This window comes from Mandrillus leucophaeus, unplaced genomic scaffold, assembly GCF_000951045.1.
Source record: "Mandrillus leucophaeus isolate KB7577 unplaced genomic scaffold, Mleu.le_1.0 Scaffold73, whole genome shotgun sequence".
NCBI lineage: Eukaryota > Metazoa > Chordata > Mammalia > Primates > Cercopithecidae > Mandrillus > Mandrillus leucophaeus.
This window is the reverse complement of record NW_012107919.1, coordinates 3,606,629-3,631,253: the sequence shown is the minus strand read 5'-3', so window position 1 is coordinate 3,631,253 and position 24,625 is coordinate 3,606,629. Positions and strand designations below refer to the sequence as shown.

General features: G+C 35.6%; 1 protein-coding gene across 2 annotated transcripts in view; it reads right to left on the bottom strand.

Moving 5' to 3' along the window:
* CCDC73 (coiled-coil domain containing 73) overlaps window positions 1-24,625 on the bottom strand; it is a 172,946-nt gene that overhangs the window by 66,880 nt on the left and 81,441 nt on the right. For both annotated transcript variants that reach the window (XM_011965578.1, XM_011965579.1), the window contains exons 7-9: window positions 13,972-14,010; window positions 6,318-6,453; window positions 5,997-6,076 (exon numbers count right to left, since the gene is read on the bottom strand). In XM_011965578.1, coding sequence (XP_011820968.1) covers window positions 5,997-6,076; window positions 6,318-6,453; window positions 13,972-14,010 — 255 coding nt within the window. The remainder of the gene's footprint in view (window positions 1-5,996; window positions 6,077-6,317; window positions 6,454-13,971; window positions 14,011-24,625) is intronic.

Here is a 24,625-nt window from a genome sequence, read left to right as displayed (position 1 = left end):
AATAAAATAGCTTGTTTTATACTAGTGATCTGTTCCAGGTTCACTCCTAAAACGCAATGTCCTGTTGATAAAAGGTATATGGGTAAAACTTGTATTTGGATAAAATGGCTTATAATCTTCTGCATAAAGATTGGTTTTCTAAAAGTTTTTTCCTCTTCAAGATTACAAAATAGGACAAATGTCTATGTTTTTCTACGTTTTTCAACAATTGAAAACATGGAGCTGTTATAATCAGCTAAGTCTTACAGGAGATACTCTAAAATGCATCAATTCCTCTTACAATTATTGCTATGAGACAATAGGGAGGTTGGGAGGAGAAGGGTATAGAAAATCAGTATATGACTGACAAAAGTAAAAACTAATAATTTTTTATATCTTTCTTTTTCTTTTATATATTAATTACTTAATCTCAAGAGCATAATAAATTAAAATCAGAGACCTCACTAAAAGATCTTCCACTGAAAAATATGCTTTTGATTTTATAGACTTTATAAGCCTTTAAATATCTTGAACTTTTAGTACACTGTCTGTTTTCTAACCATTTTATTCAAAGCTATTAGTGCAGCAAATAAACAGCAATGCTTTGATCTCATTAAATTACAACTTATAGTTCCTGGAGTCATAAATATTGCGCTCTTTTCTCCTTCACCCCTCCCTTTCTGGTAAGGGGTAGTCTGTTTAATATCACTATCTCCTTGAGTGCTCTGACATTTACTCAGACAAATAGCAGAGGTTATGAATGCTGCTCATAGATAGTATCAGGAATTCTTCATGATTGCCATAATGGTGAACTCAGCATTCAGAATGGTAATACCTAGTTTTTATCTAACCACTAAGTTTGGTCTGTTTAACTCTGCTCCACAAAAAAAAAAAAAAAAAAAAGGAATTCCATCTTATCACAATAACAACTGTTCTGGACAAAATCATAGAACAGTATAAGAGAAATGGAAATTACCTTTGGGAAAATTAATGATTAGAAGTTTTAAATAAGTGATACAACCAATGTTACAAAATTTGATTCTCTTCTGAAAAAGACAGTTTAAAAAAGAAAAACAAGCTTTTCCCAAAGTTAAAAATCAAAGCTACGTAAGATACATAAAATATAAAATTAGTGTACTTACAATGTCTACAATATTAAAACTTGGCTCTGAATATGTATTTTAAAATTCTCACCCTTTCAGTTACTTGAACTTTGAAGTCGCAAAGGTAATTAAATTTTCTCACTTTACCCTTCTGTAACAGTCTGTCTTCCAAGAACAACTTTGCAGCATGAACACTGACACTAATGGTTTCCAGAGTGACAGAGACCACTATTACATGACATGTTAGTACATTTAAGTAGCCCTAGCCTAGGCCCCAAGACCTGAGAGAAAGAGGAAGTGTCCTCATGAGCAACACCATTCTTCTCACACCTAGAAAGACATTCCGCATCTTCTTACATAAATCCACTAAGGGTATCTCTCCATGAATCTACATGAGCCTCATCTCCATCTATAGGTCAGAGTCTTAAATTGTGCATTGGAAATATAATCGGCAGGCCGGGCATAGTGGCTCACATGTGTAATCTTTGGGCAGGTGGATCTTTGAGCAGGCGGATCACTTGAGGTCAGGTGTTCGAGACCAGCCTGGCCAACATGGCGAAACCTCGTCTCTACTGAAAATACAAAAATTAGCTAAGCATGATGGTACATGCCTGTAGTCCCAGCTACTTGGGAGGCTGAGGCAAGAGAATGGCTTGAACCCAGGAGCCAGAGGTCGCGGTGAGCCGAGATTGTGCCATTGCATTCCAGCCTGGGCAACAGAGCAAGACTCCGTCTTAAAAAAAAAAAAAGAAAATAAAAAAGAGAAGTGAGTGTCTGTTCATATCCTTCGCCCACCTTTTGATGGGGTTGTTTGATTTTTTTTCTTGTAAATTTGTTTAAGTTCTTTGTAGATTCTGGATATTAGCCCTTTGTCAGATGGGTAGACTGTAAAAATTTTCTCCCATTCAGTAGGTTGTCTGTTCACTCTGATGGTAGTTTCTTTTGCTGTGCAGAAGCTCTTTAGTTTAATTAGATCCCATTTGTCAATTTTGGCTTTTGTTGCCATTGCTTGGTGTTTTAGTCATGAATTCCTTGCCCATGCCTATGTCCTGAATTAGAAATATCATTTGACCCAGTCATCCCATTACTGGGTATGTACCCAAAGGATTATAAATCATGCTGCTATAAAGACACATGCACATGTATGTTTATTGTAGCACTATTCACAATAGCAAAGACTTGGAACCAACTGAAATGTCCATCAATGATAGACTGTATTAAGAAAATGTGGCACATATACACCATGGAATACTATGCAGCCATAAAAAAGGATGAGTTCATGTCCTTTATAGGGACATGGATGAAGCTGGAAACCATCATTCTTAGCAAACTATTGCAAGGACAGAAAACCAAACACTGCATGTTCTCACTGATAGGTAGGAATTGAACAATGAGAACACTTGGATACAGGGTGGGGAATATCACACACTGGGGCCTGTGGTGGGGTGGGCGGAGGGGGGAGGGATCGCATTAGGAGATATACCTGGTGTAAATGACGAGTTAATGGGTGCAGCACACCAATATGGCACATGCATACATATGTAACAAACCTGCACGTTGTGCACATGTACTCTAGAACTTAAAGTATATAACAAAAAAAGAAATATAATAGTCTATTATGTTACAATGAAACATCTGTTTTCATTTAATGCAAAAAAATTAGTACAAAATTTATGAGGCATATTTTCATAAGACTGCATAAACTAATTGTATAAAGGCTTATTAATATGAATTTTATTTTATTAACATGAATGTTATTTCATATTCATATGAAATCAATTGATATGAATTAATTAATATTCATATTAATTAATTCCAAATTAATTATGAATGTTATTTAATTACTAAAGTCATTGTTAAAAATATTAAAACATAAATGAACCAAAGTGACATCAACAAAAATGTGTTTATTCACAACTACTGATTTAATAGTTATTTATATTTGTATTTGAAATCTATATCGATAGAAATGTATGGTCTTTTTAATAATTCTTACTTGGGATTCCAAACAGATTTTTTAAATTATAGCTTTTTCTCTTTATATTAAAAAGAGCCACCTCTAATTTTCGAGGATGTATCTAAAAAGAAATGTTTTCTACATATATATTAATTGTACTCTTAAGTAATTTGCTAAATAGACAGACTTTTAAGGGCCAGAAACATGATTATCACCACCCATTCTAATGTTCTGTACTGAAATACACCTATGCTTTTACTTTCTGATCCCTCAGGCATAAGAATAAAGTCCAAGGAATATATAACCAATATACTGGCAGTTATTAACAGTGAAGATATACATATCACAGTCAACAGTATTCTAATATTAATGGTCTTTGAACTATGACTTAGCATTTAGAAGGTACTGCTACCCAAAATATACAAAGAACTCTTAAAACTCAACAATAAGAAAACAAAAAACCCAATTAAAAAATGGGCCCAAGGCCTGAACAGACACTTTAACAAAAAATATACACAGATGACAAGTAGGTATATGAAAATATATTCAATATCATATGTCATTAGGGAACTGCAAATCAAAACAAGATACCACTACACACCAGTCAGAATGACCAACATCCAAAACACTGACAACACCAAATGCTAGTGAGGATGTGATAGTGAGACAGGTTGCGCATGTGTAAGGACAGGGAGTATACGGGAACTCTGTACTTCCCACTCAGTTTTGCTGTGAACCTAAAACTCTCTAAAAATTGTTTATTAATTAAAATATATTAAATTATATTAAAATAGTAAAAGTCTATGTATATATAAAAGTAAAATGCTCGGATTTCTGGTATTTTTTTCCTTTTAAAAATAGAATCCTTTAGAGTCAAGACAACAACATTGACCCAAATTAGTAGAAGTTATTATTTTCCTCAGAATTAATGGTATATCTGAATGATGCCATTCGTATTCATTTATCTCTTGAGTCCAAAATATACAACTAAAAATATAGATTAGGTTTAGAGTGCAATCTTTGACTGTGAAACAACTTTCTCTGTACTGAATCAATTAGCCAATACAAAACTGAATTCCTAACTTTGGCCTCACTAATGTTTTACCCTAAGTATGTCAGAATCCCAACAGAAACAGATGGCACACATAAACTAGGATAATCTGAAGATGGGTTTATTTGCAAAGGTGCAGGAGGATATAAAGGAACCACAAGGGATGGCACAAGTTCCACTGACTAGCAGCACTGTAGCTGTCACCACATCTAGACCCAGAAGGTCAAGAAGAGGGGTTACTGGAACCCCAAAAAGAGACAGGATCATGTAGATTAGGCCAATTTGAGAGAAGTAGTGATCTATTGAGGGACATGGCCAGCCTGAAGTTATCTCAGAGGGAAGAAACAGGGGAATAAATACCCTGATTCACTCTCTCCTTCCTCCCATCTCCTGCCTAGGCTCTCCACTGGCCCAGCTCAACAGGAAGTCAGAAGATATAGAAGCCCATTGATGCAACCTATATACATAAGCCTTCAAAAGGTAAGTACAGATCTGGAGGGGCAAACAGAAGATTTTTTTGCATACCAATATAATAAATAACTACAAATTAAGTGCATTTTAAATGATACTCGGTAAATATTGTTTCAAAATATTTATGGAGTGCCAGTAAGCATAGGTACTGAATTCTCTCCGAGGTAGGGAGGTGGTCCTAAAATGATTCAAAGTGGTATTGAGAGAGGGATTGGAAGGGAGTGGGAAAAGGAAAACAGACGTCATTCTCTATAGAAAGAACAAAGCCTTACCTACTCCTATCGTACCAACTCTTCCTTTGTGTCAGTTGGAATATTTTTAGTTGCAAATCATGGAAAACGGAATTGGCCCTAACCAACCTGGTTTAAGTAATAATGGGGACCTATTGGTTCACATAATTCAAATGTCTAGAGGTAGGACAAGATGCAGGGTTGGTTGATTCAGTTAATAATGTCATCAAAGAACGAGTTTCTTTATGTCATACCAATCTGGCATCCACATTGTCAGGTTCTTATTTGTTGGCTTTTCTCATGGTTGTAGGCTGACTGCCAGCCACGGTAGAGGTTACGTTCTTCCTAGTTTATAACCAGAAGCTAGCTAAAGTCATTTATCCATTCCTGAACCAATGCCTATGGTCAGAGGAAAGAAATATATTTGTGCTCTCCTGCCAATTTGGGGCTCAGCTCTAAAGCTGGAAACATCAAAACAAAAACCTGGATAAGGTTAGGAAGAAGGCAAAGGGATACTGAAGCTCAGTAAGCAACAAACAAATGCTCAATTCAGAGCTTCATTCATGATGCTCCAGCCATATCAGATGTTTTTTAGTTCCTCAAATATACTAAACTCTTTCCTGTCTCAAGGCTTTTGCACATGCTATTCCCCTTGCCCAAAACATGCTCCCTTCCCTCCTCCACCCTCTTACCCCCAATCTAATAAAGTCACCTGTGATGTCATCACACCTTTTACTTTTTCTTCCGCTCATTTATAATAGTTTTATATTACTTAGTCTGTGTAATTATTTGTTTTATGCCTGACTCCACCACCAGACTCTAACTTTCATAAAAGTAGAAACATGTTTTATTTTCTTCATAGCTGTATCCTTAGTGCCACATAGCAACCAGTATATAAAAGTCACTCAATAAATATTGAATGAATGGTGCTAATAGGGATGACATACAATGAATCCTTATAAGGTATTCATGTCACCATAAAAATGCATGCTACTGGTCACAAGTCAAAGAAATAATATTTTGAATGGATTACAACAAATGCACTAATTACCTTTACTGGAATCATAATTCAAAATTTATGCATCTGTATTGAAAACATTTTATTTATCCTACCAAAAAATTCTACCCAACTGTCCTCTAGTAATAGCCCATAAGACTATTTTACATTACAATTTTTACTTAGTATGAAACTATATCACTCATACCTTCTTTAAACTGCATATTTCATCTTCTTGTTTTTTATTTAAAGCTGAAAGTCTTTTGTTTGATTGTATTGCTTCCCGTACTGCAACATTAAAGACACTTAAGAAAGCATCATATTCAATGTGTATTTCAAAGAAAGTATCATTAAGATAAACAGGGAAAACAGTAACAATGCAATACATACGTTATTAAATTTAGGTAACAGTCATTAACTGCCATTTACTATTATCAGTATTATCATAGAAATTCAAAGTATTCCTAGTAAATAAGTCCATTCAAACATTCTCTACTGAATATCTATATTTAAATAAGACAGCACATACCATTTTGTTCTAACTTTTCATGATTCTCTTTTACCAATCCAAATTGACCTGTTATTGTGGCATAGTATTTCTCAATTTCATTCAGTTGCTTATGATAGTCTTCTTTAGCCAGAAGATGTAACTGGACCTTTTGTTCCTATTTTGAGGAGTAATTTTAAATGTTATACATATAACACACACACACACACACACACACAACAAATATATAAAAATATATTGTGGTAAACAACTGCTGTTAGTAATATAACATAAATAAATGTCATTTAAAAGTACTCTCTGAGTAAACTGCAAGGAGGGAATATTTGTTAGGAGACATTTCTAAATCTGTGTAAAACTAAAGCAAACATATTTTTCCTATAGCAAAATAGTCACTTCATGTTATGTTTCCCTTGTTTGCAATTTCTTTTTCAAAATCTTTTTATAAAAAACGCTAATCAGCTTAACACTAAGAAAAGTGAGGAGAAAATTAAAGCAATATTTTTAGTACTTTAGGAGATATTTTTTCTTTCTCTAAATCATTTGAATAATCAGGATCTATCTAGATCACTGTTTTGATTCTTTGTCCTTTCAATTTGCTAGAATAATTTCAATGTGCATTACTAAAATTCAAGTAATTTTTCTGACATAGATTTTAATTAATATAGTACCTTCTCACTGCATTAAGAAATGAAATGATGAGGCAGGAAGAATGCTTGAGGCCAGGAGTTTGAGACCAGCCTAGGCAACATAGCAAGATCCCATCTCTACAAAAATAAAAGTTACCTGGGCGTGGTGGCACATGCCTGTAGTCCTAGCTACTTGGGAGGTTGAGGTGGGAGGATTGCTTGAGGCTAGGAGTTTAAGGCTGCAGTGAGCTATGTTCGGCCACTGAACTCCAGCCCAGGTGACAAAGCAAGACCTCATCTCTAAAAAAGAAAAAGAAATGACAAGGATAATATCTCTCAGTGACAGGGAGGCAACATAGGATAGTAGATAGTCTACTTAAACTGGAGACATAATTGGTAAAAATCAGACCCTACTTATATAATATTATATGGGCCTCCACTGCTTTCAGCTAAAGGAACTACTCTTACCATACTTAGGAATATGACTTTTAACTCTTAAAAACTAAATATTATGTTAATAAAAATCAATAACACTTGTTAAAAGTTTTTTTATCTTCACTTGACATTAGCAGAATCATTAATTGGTTTCACATCTTTCATTCATTTTTTTCCCCATCTGCTTCACCTTCTATGATGAGCAGTTCTAAACAAAGAACAGTATAGGCCCATCCATTGGCACTCAATAATTGTTTTCTGAATGAACCGTTGTTGTCTTATAGAGGGGGTTCTAATAGTAAAAATTTGATTTTGCCTAACCAGCATCCATTTCCCTTATCTAACAGCACCACAATTTACTGTATTGAAATACTTTTTCTTCATTACAACGTGGACTACACATTACAACAGGACTAAAATTCAGGGGTCCCATTCTTCCCTAATTAAGAGAAGGGCATGTTCTCAAATTAAACCAATTGATAGCTACCTTCTTGGAATTTGAATGTTGAACAAAAAGACTATATAAAACTAAAGAAGTTCAGTAGTGATCCTATCCAAACTGATACGAGACCTCTGTTGTGGGTTGCTACATCCTGCCTCATAAACTCTGGAATTACTCTGAGTCCCTGTTCATTCTCAAACAATTCTTTATTCTCTGGCTGATTGTGAATGCCTCCCCTAAGTTAACCAGAGGCATTTCTTATTGCTTAAAACCAAAGTACAGGCCGGACACAGTGGCTCACACCTGTAATCCCAGCACTTTGGGAGGATAAGGTGCGTGGATCATAAGGTCAGGAGTTCGTGACCATCCTGACCAACATGGTGAAATCCCGTCTCCACTAAAAATACAAAAATGTGCCAGTCATGGTGGCGTGCACCTGTAATCCCAGCTACTCAGGAGGCTGAGACAGGAGAATCACTTGAACCCAGGAGGCAGAGATTGCAGTGAGCTGAGATCGTGCCACTGTACTCCAGCCTGGGCGACAGAGCGAGACTCCATCTCAAAAAAAAAAAAGAAAAAGAAAAAGAAAAAGAAAAGAAAAGAAAAACCAAAGGACAGGTAGTAGAGCATAGTGGTCAAAAGCTAGTCTGCCTATGTTTAAATCTTATTTCTGCAATTTAGTGTGACCTTGGGTAAATTATCTACCCTATTTTTAGGATGACGTTTATAATAGTATTTCACTCATAGGGTTGCTGTGAGGATAAAATGAATTAACATACATAAAGCACTAAAAAACAGAGTTCATCATGGCCGGGCGTGGTGGCTCACGCCTGTAATCCCAGCACTTTGGGAGGCCAAGGCGGGCAGAGGTCAGGAGATCGAGACCATCCTGGCTAACATGGTGAAACCCCGTCTCTACTAAAAATACAAAAAATTAGCCGATGCAGGTGCCTGTAGTCCCAGCTACTTGGGAGGCTGAGACAGGAGAATCACTTGAACCCAGGAGGCAGAGATTGCAGTGAGCTGAGATCGTGCCACTGTACTCCAGCCTGGGCGACAGAGCGAGACTCCATCTCAAAAAAAAAAAAAAAACAAAAAAACAGAGCCCATCATATAAATATCACAATAAAATGATTTGTTATTATTCCTTAACTGATAAAAGTATCAATAGTTTTAATTAACTTTTATTTAGAATAAGCATGGCCTTTTAAAAATATTCATGAACGGCCAGGCACGGTGGCTCATGCCTGTAATCCCAGCACTTTGGGAGGCCAAGGCGGGTGGATCACAAGGTCAGGAGTTCGAGACCAGCCTGGCCAACATGGTGAAACCCATCTCTACTAAAAATACAAAAGTTAACCAAGCATGGTGCCGCACACCTGTAATCCCAGCTACTGGGGAGGCTGAGGCAGGAGAATCACTTAAATCCAGGAGGCACAGGTTGCAGTGAGCTCAGATCACGCCACTGCACTCTAACCCAGGTGACAGAGCAAGGCTCCGTCACACACACACACACACACACACACACACACACACATATACACACACACATATATATTTATACATGAAGAACACACATTACCATTTTAGTTGTACCTAACTATATTATCTTGGCAAGTCTGATGACAGTCTTAACTTTTTCAAAGCTATTTTTTAAATGATTTTTAAAATGGTAATATTATTGGTAATAATTATGATATATCAGTTGAAAGTTTCTCATGTATGTCATCAGGCTTTTCACTACTTATTTGATTTAATTTTACAGCAGTTATAAATGCAAACAAGTTGATAAATGTACTTAGTCCTGGAGAGCTTATGCCTACCTGGGTAGTTACTATTATCAGTAATGGTGAGCAATAATGAACCATATTCCTTTCTTCTAAAATACCCCTTAATTTTTGATTGAGAGAATTATATTAGCTCTCAGCAGATGTCTAGAAACCTAACACAATTTCACTGAAAATCGGGTTAATGGCATTTTTTCAATTCAAGGAAGTTTTTATGTATTTATTTATTTTTTTTGGAAACGGAGTCTCTCTCTGTCGCCCAGCATGGAGTGCTGTGACATGATCTCGGCTCACTGCAACCTCTGCCTCCGAGTTCAGGCAATTCTCCTGCCTCAGCCTCCTGAGTAGCTGGGACTACAGGCGCACGCCGCTATGCTCAGCTAATTTTTTGTATTTTAGTAGAGACGGGGTTTCACCGTGTTGCCCAGGCTGGTCTCGAACTCCTGAACTCAGGCAATCCACCCGCCTTGGCTTCCGAAAGTGCTAGGATTACAGGCGTGAGCCACCATGCCTGGCCAATTCAAGGAAGTTTTAATTTTTTATTCTAATCAATATTTATGTAGCCTTCTTTAGAATACTATCTACTACATAATACATCATCCCACAAAAGCTTTCTTAACCTTTCAGCTAAAAAGTGATGAATAAAATAGGTAGTCAATGCCTACAAAGGTTAACAATTCTGTTAACTAAAAATGTAGCAAAGATCAAAGAGATTTCATGCATTGAGGTTTGTATACATTAATTTCTGATATACTCTATTCCAACATCCTTTGTTTGAGACAAAAATTGCAGTTTCATTGCATTTGTTTGCATGACATAATTCTGATTTTCAAACACAGTAGCATATTCAATGGCCATGATATATACCATTAAGACTTCTAAATCACATGGGTACCTACAGCTTATTAGCCCATATATGCCTATATGAACCTAGTTTACTACACTGCTTTAGTTTTGAAAATGAGATAAAGAGGTCCATTGTCCAGTTTGCCACTAATTTCATGACTATCAACAAATAGTTTAAATTCTCTGAAAAGCAATAACAAAAAGTAATTGGTAATAACACTTTAGAGATGTAAGAATATTTTAAAGAATACAAATAAATTGATTTTTACTATTATTAAAACTTTAATGTACTATAAGGCTATTTTATTGAGATGATTAAGAAATAGTTAAGTACATATTGTTTGGTTCTTTTTACCTGCATGAATCGATTCAAATTATTTTTTCTTTTACACAGTTTTACTATCAAATGCAAAGACAGCCTACAAAAAATGTCAGCATTCATTGCTTATTAAACACATGTACACCTCGTTTTAAACAAATCTAACCTATGAAAGTCAACATTAGAGGAAAAATAGCATATCCATAATTGTATGTGTGTGTAGTCTAAAAGCTTACTTTAAAGCCTTGAAGCATTTAAAATGGGAATAATGTAAAAATATTTACGCACAACTTTTTAGAAATATATTTACTGACAAAATGCACAGCTTCACATTTCCCCCTTTTTCTGTTTACTTAAGACGACTGATTTGAAAACTTCTGGAGATAAAATTAGTTTCCCTTAAAACAATCAGTTTGTTAAGAGTAAATTTTAGAGGAAAAGATAACAATCAAAAAATAAATTTAACATATTCATTTCCAATTTTGTAACTAATCTTCTAATTTCTTCAATATGAACCTAAACTAAATCAATGGAGTTATAAAACTCAATTTTCAAAAACCTATGGCATCTTTCTTAAGATATCCTTACCTTTTCAGTTGCAAATAAGAGGCATAGATTACTTTAAAAACCTAAAGTCATGCTGCTAATGTATGTGTGTACATATATACATAATATTTATGATCATGAAGTTACTTCCAGATAAGTCTTCAGTTTAAAAATATTCTACTCTGAAAGAAAGTATGTGGTTATTCTTAATCTATCAAAACCTTAAATATTGAAATTGCTTTAATTTCCTAAGGAAAAAAATCTTTCTTGTAAATCTTTTATTTAGAGGAAAATGATATACAGAAGAGAAATACAATATGACAATGGTTTGATAAGTTTACTTCCTTCATTAAGCTGTATTAGCTATTCAGTTTTACAACACAGACACCTATAAATTCAATTATTAACCAACATGATCATCTATATAGTAATCACTAAACACAGCAGGAAAAATTTGTATCAATGACCAGATCACAATGATGATAAATGTAATGTCCTAAGATTTCTCTCTCACATGTTTTTATTGCATCCTTTTTATTGGTAATGATTGAGATTTTTTTTCAAAGGGGAGGTACTTTTAAAGGATGGAAAAATGGTTTGATTTGTGATTATGTTAATTTATCTCAGAACATATCACTACCTCTAAAAGATAATCAGCTTACTGAATCACAGAAGACAGAAACTTACTAGTAGTTAAGTACTCACCTATAGGAGCTCATAAACTTGACATTTTCTTAATACTACTTTTCAAGCTATTTCTTTTAGGACCCTAACTTTATTGCTCCCCATAGTCCTGCCTTCACACTAGTGGCTATCTTGCTTCCTGTCTTGCCCATGGAAACAAATAACATAAAAGAATAATGTACTGCTTGGAATAAAATAAGATTAACTGAATTACTGAATACTATACAGCACTTAGAATAAAGAACAAGTCATCTGAATTATATAATAATAATGTAACAGGAATAATGTAAAATGAATATATGTAAGAATGCTTAGAAAAAGGAGTACTTCTAACTTTTAAATCCAAAATATATATGTTCTGCCAGAATGAATATAAAATATTAAATATATATCAATATATAAATTTTTTTAAATTAAAATTGATGCAATGCTTTAAACTGTCAGAAAAAAATATTATGACTATAACTGAAATATCATTTTAGTAGGTATAAATGTTGTAATTCACAATAACAAAAAGCTTAGAAGTGACCAAAAACTAGAATAAGTATATACATGTTTTTATGTTTTTTTTAAAGATCGTAAGTATCTGTTTGATGAAATTTGAAAGTGGAATAAAATAAAACACATTTTATGTTGCCTTTGATCTTTAACTTGTAGCCTCATCTCCCAGGTCAAAGGGCACATTATTCAATTTCACTATATTTTGTGTAAAACCACTGTAGCGTTGAAGATGACTTTCAGTACAAATGTCATGGTACTTAAAGCTAAACCAGAATCTAGTTTTTCAGCTTCTTAATTAAAATCATGGTTTAAAATAGTCTGACAACATTATTTTTATTCTTTCCAGTTGAACAGCAACAGAATTTTCACATCTTTTATTCAATCAAGCTTAGCAATCTCTCTATGGCTCTTTTATTTTCTAACACACCAAACAATTTCAAGAAGCAAAATACTTTATGTTTTTGTATGTAATGTCAGAAGGGGTGATAGTTCATTTCTTACTTCTCATATATATAATATATAAGCCTTACTCAAAAATTAATTTTACTTGCTTTAAAGTCTGCTCCAAAAAATGAAGACTGAATAGCATAACCCCACCCAAAAAGCCCTTTGACAATTTAAGTGGATATAGGAAAATTTTGGTCAACCAAAAACACAGAAAAGAAAATCCTTCCGAATAAAATAGGGCTAGAAGGGAAAAATATCAAAGTAAATATTCCCTAAAGCGTTATGCTGTAAAAGCAAAAACATTCATTTTTTAATAGACTATAAAAGAGGAATGCACAGCAAATAAATACTTGTTGAACAATGTAGGATCAGTACCATATCCCAAGTGTAGACTGATAAGGGATAAATGTTATATCCCAAATACTGCTTCATATATTTTGTTCTTTTCAGGCTATAATTAATAATTACATGTTTACATAAATATCTAGAAGAGATACCATTAAAATAAGAGGTTTTAGAGTTTTGTTGTTTGTTTTCACTATAAGACCCTAACAATAATTTGGGAACTGTGTAAAATGTATTTTAAATATACAGGTTGAATATCTCTAATCAGAAATGCTGGGACCAGAAGTATCTCATATTTGGGATATTTTTGGATTTTGGAATATTTGCATTATACCTATGGGTTGAGCATCTCAAATGCAAAAATCTGAAGTCCAAAATACTCCAATGAGCATTTTCTTTGAGCATCATGTTGACGCTCAAAAAGTTTCCAATTTTGAAGCATTTCAAATTTTGAGTTTTCAGATTTGGGATGCTCAACCTGTATAAGTACTATGTAATCTAGAAATAAATTTGTGAAATAATTCATGTATGCAACACGCGAAATTGCAAATATCCCCTTTAATATTACTGGGGACAGTAATATCCAGTTTCAACAATTAATTTTTTCACTATATATGTCACATTTTATTCACAAAAATACTAATCCCCCTAAGTACTAATCCAGATGGGGGGAAAATATGTTTTGTAATTTCCTTACCATTTCACTCACTTTCTTCTGTAAAGAGTATTTAGAAACCTTGAAAAATAAGGGGGGAAAATCTCATTAAAATACTTTAATTATCTACAACAAATTCCTCTGGTATCAAAATTACATGCTATAAAATGTGGCATTTATCTTCTGTGTACCATTATTGATTTATTCAACACATTTATGGCACCTACTATATGCTAGATACTTTCCTAGACTCCTGGAATATAGCAGTGAACAAAACGAAGTCCTTACCTTTAAGAAACTTACTTTCTAGTGGGGGGTGGTGATAGGACCGACAAATATAAGTAAAATGTATGCATGTTAGAGAGTGATAACCACTAAGGCAAAAATAAAGCAAGAGAGATAGAGAGAGCAGTCTAGGGGAGTTTGTTACTTCATATTAGCTCTTCCCTGAGGAAAAGTATTAAAAAAAACAAGCATAACAACTGTTTTAAACAAACAAATCATCTCATGATCCACAGATAACAGTCATTAACACTTTGGTACTACTAGTTTTTGTTTGTTTGATTCGTTTGTTTGTTTTTAAGATAGGGTCACACTGTATTACCTAGGCTGGAGTGCACTGGGATGATCACAGCTCACTGCAGCCTCAACCTCCTAGGCTCAAGCAATCCTCCTGCTACCTCAGCCTCATAAGTAGCTGTGAACTATAGGAACATGCCACCACACCTGGCTAATTTTTAAAATTTTTTTGTAGAGACAGGGTCCCACTATGTTGCCCAAGCTGATCTTGAACTCCTGGGCTCAAGAGATCCTCTAGCCTTGCCCTCCTAAAGTGCTGAGATTACAGGTGTAAGCCACCATGCCCCACTCTACCAGTTTTTTAAAAACATATATTTATACTTTAAAAGAGAGCCAGTGGAAAGTGATAATAAATATCTATTTTGTAACCTACTTTACTTAATATATAATAAACACATTTCGGCCGGGCGCGGTGGCTCAAGCCTGTAATCCCAGCACTTTGGGAGGCCGAGACGGGCGGATCACGAGGTCAGGAGATCGAGACCATCCTGGTTAATACGGTGAAACCCCATCTCTACTAAAAAGTACAAAAAACTAGCCGGGCGAGGTGGCGGGCGCCTGTAGTCCCAGCTACTTGGGAGGCTGAGGCAGGAGAATGGAGAGGCGGAGCTTGCAGTGAGCCAAGATCCGGTCACTGCACCCCAGCCTGGGCGACAGAGCCAGACTCCATCTCAAAAAAAAAAAAAAAAAAAAACACATTTCTGTGACAAATTAATGTACAATATAACTTTTTAATGGCTACACAGTATTCCATTTTTTAACTTTACCATAGCTTACCTAATCACTCATATTTACAGGTTTACTGAATTGAGTTTTTTACTATTATGAAATATTCTGAAATAAACATGCTTATATCTAGACTTTTATAGTTACTCTTTTTATTAGGGTAAGTTCCAAGAAGCAGAATTTCTAAGATTTCTTAATTTTTATAGGTTTTTAAAAGCCGTTACATAAGCCAGCGCAGGGCCTCATGTCTGTAATTCCAGCACTTTAGGAGGCTGAGGTGGGTGGATTGCTTGAGCCCAGGAGTTCAAAACCAACCTGGGTAACATGGTGAAAGTCTGAAAACAAACAAAACTAAGCTGGGTATGATGGTGTGTGCCTGTAATCCCAGTTACTCGGGAGGCTGAGGCCAGGATGATTGCTTGAGCCCGGGGGGATGGAGGTTGCAGTGAATTGAAACCGCACCACTGCACTCCAGCCTGAGTGACAGAATGAGATTCTGTCAAAAAAAAAAAAAACAAAAAAAAATTGTTACATAGTCTTCTAGAGGATTGACCAAGTTAAACGCCAACCAGCCATATATGAGTGCTTATCTTCTTAAATCCTACTTACATTTTTTAAATTTTAAGCAAAAGTACAATAATTACTACACATTTCCTATGAAATAAATTTTTTAGCCTACTGCCATGAATGACCTGATTTTTATTATATTTTATTTTATTTTATATTAATGGATGGGTTGTATATGATTCATTTCTTTCATAAATGTTGAATGCTTATTGTAAGTAAAGCATTGATATAGACACTGGGGGTACAACAATGGACCAAAAGAAAAAATCCTGCCCAGCTTAAATTCTGGGCAAGAGAAAAAGCAATATAAGCTAAAACATATGGTATATTAGATATTGATAGGTGTTAAAGAAAAACAATAAATGAGGGAAGACGATTACACAGGATGGTCAGGAAACTCCTTTCTGAGATAGCAAATTCTGAGTAAAGACCTGGATAGAAGTAAGGAAGAATATTTCAGCAGGTTCTCTAACGTGGAATAAGGTCTAGTGTGTTCAAAGAATAGCAAGGAAGTCCATGTGGCTGGAAGGGAGTAAGCAAGGTGAAGAACAGCAGAGTTCAGAGAGGGGCAAGGGAAGGCAAGGGGACCCAAATCATTGTAGGCCTCGTTATGTGTGATACAGATTTGGTTTTTATAACTAATGAGATGGAAAGCCACTACAGAGTTCTGAGGACAAATGTGACAAAGCCTGACTTAGCCTTTTTTTTTTGGAGACAGAGTCTTGCTCTGTCGCCAAGCTGGAGTGCAGTGGCATGATCTCAGTTCACTGCAACCTCTGCCTCCCGGGTTCAAGCAATTCTCCTGCCTCAGCCTCCCAAGTAGCTGGGACTACAGGTGCATGCCACCATGCCTGGGTACTTTTTATATTATTAGTAGAGACGGGGTTTCACCATGTTAGCCAGGATGGTCTTGATCTCTTGACCTCGTGATCTGCCCACCTCAGCCTCCCAAAGTGCTGGGATTAGAGGCACGAGCCACCGCGCCAGGCCCTGACTTAGTTTTTTAAAGACTCACTCTATTACATTCACATTAGAAGGGAACAGAAGTTGTGGCAAGAAAAATCACTTAATAAGCTACTGTAATAATCCAGATGAAAGAGGATGATGAACGAGGACTAGGATGTTAGTAGTGGATGAAATAAGAAGTGGTTGGAAAGCAGATACACTCTGAGGGAGAGCCAAAAAAAAAGTAACTGGAAAAAGAGAGTTGTCATTAATAAGGATGGAAAAGATTAAATAAGCCAGTTTTCAGGAGGCAGGACTTTAGAAACTTAGTTTTAACCATGTCAAGTTTGAGGTGTCTTTTAGATATCCAAGCAGAGACAGCAAATAGTTAATGTAGGATGGATTAGGGGTTAGGAGATAAACATTTAGAAGTCTTCTACATGTAGATCCCATTTTAAAGACACGAGCCTGGATGAGATCAGAGTACTTTTTAAGGCATTCAGCACAAAAGCAAAGGAAAATGTTTTGAGGTCATCTAGAAAAATAAGAGGAAAAAATGAAAAGACAAAATTCAGAAGACAATATATTACTCTGATCCTGAATTTATTATCTGCTACTATTAGCCAAAGATAAAACTATATCTAGAGCAAATTTACCAAATAATTTCAGGCCACCGTTATTCACACACACCTCTGCATTTATTCTTTCTCAATTATAGTCCACAGCTGTATTTTATCAATAGCTCTAGAGCACTGCCCAACTAATAAACTCCCACATAGCTGCATTTCTGACACATAGATGAATCTGAAAATAATATAATTGGATTGACATGCAGTATTTTTATATATGCTATATTTAATATTTTTAATTATTTAAAAATTGGTTAATATCACATATAGGCATACCTCTAATATCAGAACAAAACTATACTAATGTTAATGCATTAACTATAGAAGGCAACTTCAAGAATAAAATACAAATGTTTTCCTATTATAGTTATCCTTCACTTTATGGAAAATTATAAGAAAAGCTGACTGAAAGCACACTGCTTTAGAGAAAAATCTTATTTTCCTATTAATTTTCCATTTATTGAATTATTTTAGTTGGGAATAAAGTCCCCCAAATACTATGTTTAAAACATTTAACCCCTTCCTCTTCTTAAACAGTTCAGCCCTGAAGTCCATTAGGTTAGGTAGTATAAGGTAGGGGTATGTGAGGAAGTGGTGAGGGGGTTGTGTCTAGAGCATTCCAGAACAGAATAACAGGCCTGAATGGAGAAAAGAGGATTTCCCCATGTAAGGGAGGGCAGTCTACTGTGGGGAGTCAGAAACTAAGTAAGGTGAGGAGGGTGACCCTGCAAAAGGGCAACCCTGCTGAAAGTGTCAGAATCCAAGCAGGAAAAGGAGGACATCCACATAAGGAAAGAGGGGGCAGCAGAATGGTGGACTGGTTACGTAACAGGGTGTTTTATGAAATAAGTCAACGTCTTAGTGATAATGAAAGTCAGATTTCTCATTGAAAGAGAAGTACTAAAGAGAAGAAATAAACTAAAATAATCCTTATAGTTTGGGATTGTAATTTGCAGTAGTGCAAATTAATGGTTTTCAATATACATACATAGATTGATATAAAAATATATGTAACTGTAGGCATATGTGTGTATGTGTGTATGTATGTAAATATATACATATATTTCCTAGCTCTGCCCACTGAGGGGGTCTGAGAACAATGACACTCCAACAGTAATAACTGTAATAGCACTCAGACCTTGGTTTCTATATACCTTTTTTTCTACTAAAAGGAACCAGGGCAACATGGAGAAATGGTTTATTACGGGGCAAGATCAGGTAAAGTATGAGGTGATCCTGGTACATTTTATTTTTATCTGAAAGCAGAAAAATCCTAAATGAATGATGAAGACATGTCAAAAATACCCAGCAGCCAGCTTGAATGGACTCCCACTGGCCAAACCAAGAATAATTTGATAAAAATAAATGATAGTCAAATATTTTAATCCATTGTACAAAACAAGAAACTATGAGCCTATATTGATATAAATAAATCTATTAAAAGTTTGGTGAGAAATGACATATTTACATAGTTTCAAAGTGCCTCTCCACAAAATACGCTGATCACAAAGGAGAAAAGAGTAACCTTACAGTGGAGAAATTTGTCAGATACTTCCTTAGTCAAATTATCAGAGTGAACATCACCAATAATAAAACAAATTGAAACCATTAGCTATCTGATAGGATTCAATAAGAAGAATATGGCATTACTTCTGTGATAAATAAACTGAATCTAACCATGAGGAAACATTGTACAAACAGAAACTAAGGAACATTCTACAAAATAATGGCCTGTAATCTTCAAGACTGTCAAAGTTATAAGAATCAACCAAAGACTAGGAAAGTCTTCCAGACTGAAAGAGATTAAAGAGCTATGACAACTAAATACAAACACAGGATTCTAAACTAGACCCTTTTGTTATGAAAATACTTTAATGCGACAATTGGTGAAACTGAATGAGTCCTGAACATTACAGTTATATACCAGTGTTAACTTCCTGATTTTGATTGCTGTGTTATGGTTTTACAGGAGAATATCCCTGATTGTAATAAGGATATACTATAGTAATGAGACGATAGAGCATCAGTTTGGCAAATTATTCTAAAATCATTCAGGAAAAATCACTTAAGAAAAAAACTTAAGTGATTCTTAAAAACATTGTGGAATGAACTAATGTGAAATGTTTGAAAAATATACAGCATCAATAAAAAAAAGTTAACATACAGCTGAAGTTCAAAAGAAAGATAAGGAAATTGTCAGACATCAAAAATAAGACAGGAAACCCATAGTCAGAGTTGTAACTATGCAAGGTGATGCTCTAGTAATCCAGAAACTCCTACAAACAGATATAGGCTGTCATGGCAAAGTCAGGGTTTTAATATCCATGTGGGCACAAAGCCAGGGGATGTAGAACACTGATATACAGAAAGGACTCTAGAAAAACAGCTAACTTCACGAAAGAAAGACTAGAAGAACTCAGCCTACCAGCACAAAAAAATGTCTGCCTAGATCACTGGTCCAAAACCAAAAATTATTCCATGAGAAATACAAAAACCTAAACTTGTAGTACAAAAGGGTATAAAGTCCTAATAATAGATGCTCCCTGCATGGTATGTACATCCTAGATGATAAATTAAGGTAACAACCAGAAACTGTTCTGTGAAATCCTTGAGGCTCAGAACAGAAGCAAATACAAAAGAGCTCTGTAGGAACAATTCCACAAGTTCATCAGAAAAATACAATCTCCACTAAAGAGAGGCTCACAATTTAAAATTTATGAACCACATTAAAAAGGAAGATTTACAATGAAGGAGCATTAGCAGGCAGCCACTGCAAACAGGAAGACTTGTACCCACCAATATTTAAAAATAACAGAAGAATCTCAAAGATATTATTAAAAGTATTTTTAATGATTAGAGACATAAAAGATAAATAAGAAATATGAAAAAAATAAGACACTAGGAAAAGGCAGATTTTTTAAAGCACCAAATAGAATATCTATAAAAGAAAAAGGTCATTATAAAATAAAAAACTTAAAACATAAGTTATATGGCAGATAAAACATAGTTGAAGAATTAGTGAACTAAAAGATATATCTCAGAAAATTACTCACGCCTGTAATCCCAGCACTTTGGGAGGCCCAGGCGGGCAGATCACGAGGTCAGGAGATTGAGACCATCCTGGCTAGCATGGTGAAACCCTGTCTGTACTAAAAATACAAAAAATTAGCTGGGCGTGGTGGCGGGCACCTGTGGTCCCAGCTGCTTGGGAGGCTGAGGCTGGAGAATGGCGTGAACCTGGGAGGCGGAGCTTGCAGTGAGCCAAGATCGTGCCACTGCACTCCAGCCTGGACAACACAGTGAGACTCTGTCTCAAAAAAAAAAAAGAAAAAAAATTACATAAGAAACAGCAAGCTCACAGGCATAAAGAAATAGAAAGTGTATAAGGTATAGAGACATGGAGGATGAATGAGAAGATTCAAAATATATCTTCTTAGGAGGTTGAAAGGAGAAAATATAAAGACTCATTGGGGAAGGTAATACTTGAAGCGATAAAGACTTAAACTGTTTTCAGAAATAAATATATTAATTTTCATATCACAAAAGAACTCAAATCGTAAAACAAAGAAAATAAACAAATATTTTGGTAATAAAAATAATTATTGTAATTCAACTTAGAAAGCTGTAGGACTGAGTGATTTTTAAAAGAATTTTTTAGAGAAGATTGAGGTTCACAGCAAAATCCAGAGGAAGATAAAGAGATATACCATATACTCCCTGCCCCACACATACATAACTCCCCATTATTAAAATCCCCCACCAGAGGGGTACTGATATGGTTTGGCTCTGTGTCCCCACCCAAATCTTATGTCAAATTGTAATCCCCACATTGTTGGAGGAGCGGCCTGGTGGGAGGTGACTGGATAATGAGGGCAGTTTCTAATGGTTAGCACCATCCCTCTAGTGTTATCTCATGATGGAATTCTCATGAGATCTGGTTGTTTAAAAGTGTGTAGCACTTTCCCCCTTAGCTGTCTCTCTCTCCTGCTCTGTCAAGGTAAGACATGCTTACTTCCCCTCCCACCATGATTTTAAGTTTCCTGAGGCCTCCCAGCCATGCTTCCTATACAGCCTGCAGAACTGTAAGTCAATTAAACCTCTTTTGTTCATAAATTACCCAGTCTCAGGTAGCTCGTTATAGCAATGTGAGGATGGACTAATACAGGTGCATTTCTTACAATTAATGAACCTACACTGACATCATTATCACCCAAAGTTCACAGCTAATATTAGAATTCATTCTTGGTATTGTACATACTATGAGTTTGGACAACTATATGACATGTGTCCACCATTACAGTATCATACAGAGTATTTTTATTGCCGTAAAAATCTTCTGTACTCTGCCTTTTTATCTCTCCCTCCTTCAACCCCTGGAAACCACTTTTTTTTTTCTTTCAAGATGGAGTCTCGCTCTTGTCCCCCAGGCTGGAGTGCAATGGTGCGATCTCGGCTCACTGTAATCTCCACCTCCCAGCTTCAAGCGATTCTCCTGCCTCTGCCTCCCAAGTAGTTGGGACTACAGGTGCCCACCACCACACCCCACCAAATTTTTGTATTTTCAGTACAAACAGGTTTTCACCATGTTGGCCAGGCTGGTCTCAAACTTCTGACCTCAGGTGATCTGTCTGCCTCGGCCTCTCAAAGTGCTGGGATTACAGGTGTGAGCCACTGCGCCTGGCCACAACCACTTTTTTTTTACCGCCTCCATCATTTTTCCTTTTCCAGAATGTCGTATAGTTGGTGAGTAGTGTATCTTTGTTGTTTTAATTTGTATTTCCCTAATGACATATGATGTGGTGCATCTTTTCACAAACTTACATGCCATCTGTATGTATATCTTCTTTGGTGAGGCGTCTGTTAAGATCTTTGGCCCATTTTAAAATCAGATTGTTTTCTTATAGTTCAGTTTTAAGAGGTCTTTGTTATTTTGGATAGCTGTCCTTTGTCAGAGGTGTCTTTTGCAAATGCTTTTTTTTCCTACTCTGTGGCTTGTCTTTTCATTCTCTTGACAAGCCAGAGTAGGTAAAGTTTTTAATTTTAATGAAGTCCAGCTTATCAATTCTTTCAGAAATCATGCTTTTGGTGTTGTATCAAAAAAGTCATCAGCAAACCCACGGTCATCTAGATTTTCCCCTATATTATCTTCTAGGAGTTTTTTAGATTTGTGTTTTATATTTTGGTCTGTGTTCCATTTTGAATTAAATTTCATGTAAATCTGTGTCTAGATGCATTTTTTTCCTATGGATGTCCAGCTGTTCCTGTACCATTTGTTGAGAAGGATGTATTTTTTACCTTCCCAACTTTGAGAGCTTTGCTATTTTATTACATTTCCTTCTATCATTCTCCAGACTATAAAATTACCCAAATATCTAAGAATTCCTCATGCACAAATGTATAAACTCAAAGCTCCAGAAATCTAATTTCCTTTTGTCCATGTGATTAGGTATGGCCTAATAAAAGTAGGCTTCAAAACTAGAAATAACATGTTATATATTAAATATCCCTTCAGTTCTATAAGAGGAATTAATATAATATATAAAATTAAGTAAGTTTAAATTTAACGAAGTAAAATAATAAAATAGAGCTTTGGAGCTGAATATCTTAGAGATCATCTATCCCATTACTCCCAATCTGGGTTTTATGACATCTACCTATCCTCTCTTTACTCATGCCTCTTCTGGGAGCGTGATGTTTACATTATTACAGTGTAATACATTATTACAACAGTGTTTACATTATTACAATCAATATAGGTAGCGTTTAATGTATGAGTCTAACAGGGGGTACTAATACATTTCCTTCTATATAGTTCTAGTGTGCTACTTGAAGAACTATTTCACTATGATCGGGACCTAAGTATCTTCTCTTTTTTACTGCATTCAAGACCTAAATATCTTTTTATTTTATTTTTTTATTTTTTTATTTATTTATTTTTTTTTTAGAGACAGGGTCTCACTCTGTCACCCAGGCTGGAGTGCAGTGGCGCAATCACAGCTCAATGCAGCCTCAACCTTCTGGGTCAAGCAATTAACCTCAGCCTCCCATGTAGCTGGAGCTACAGCCACGCACCACCATATCTGGCTAATTTTTGTGTATGTATTTTTTTGTACAGATGCGGTTTCACCATGTTGCCCAGGCTGGTCTTGAACTCCTGGGCTCAAGCAATTCATCTGCCCAAAATGCTGGGATTACAGGCATGAGCCACCACGCCGGGCCTCTTCTCTTCTTACATTCCATCAATTGCTCAGAACCATCCCAAATTTTAACTTGCTTTATATCTTTCTCATATAGTTATGCTTTCCCTAGAGTTTCTGATCACTACTTTTTTGTTGGAAAAAACACAAGGATTTTTTTTTTTTTTTTGAAACAGAGGGTAGTGGCCTGATCATGGCTCACAGCAGCCTCAACCTTGTGGGCTCAAGCAATTCTTCCACCTCAGCCTCTGCAGTAGCTAAGACTACAGGTGCTCACTACCACACCCAGCTAATATTTTTTTCAATTTTTTATAGAGACAGGATCTCCCTATGTTACCCAGGCTGGTCTGGAACGCAGTCCTCCAGTCTCAGCCTCCCAAAATGCTGGGATTACAAGCATGAGCCACCACACCCAGCCTAGGATGTATGTTAACATTTTTCCATACTTTTCTTTGTGTTTATATATACACATACTTTTCGTTTTTTCTGAACTATCTGAAAGTAAGTTGCAGCTAATAGGTGATTTCACCCTAAATACTTCATCATACATTTTCTAAGAATAAAAACTTTCTTTTTTATAACCATAATATTATGCCTAGGATAATATTATACCTAGGACATTACTATATTATTATACCTGGGAAAATAATTCAATAATATAATCTAATATATGGTCATATTCAAATATCCCAATTGTCCTCTCCAAATTTTTATGGCTGGTTTTATTCTTGATCCAGGATCCAGTGAAAGTTCACATACTACATATTCTTTTTTTTGAGATGGAGTCTCGCTCTGTCACCCAGGCTGGAGTGTAGTGATGTGATCTCCGCTCACTGCAACCTCTGCCTCCCAGATTCAAGCGATTCTCCTGCCTCAGCCTCCTGAGCAGTTGGCACTACAGGCACCCGCCACCATGCCTGGCTAATTTTTGTATTTTTGGTAGAGACAGAGTTTCACCACGTTGGCCAGGCTGGTTTCCAACTCCTGACTTCAAGTGATCTGCTGCCTTGGCCTCTATTATTTTAATCAAAAGTAGCTCCCCTTTCTTTTTTC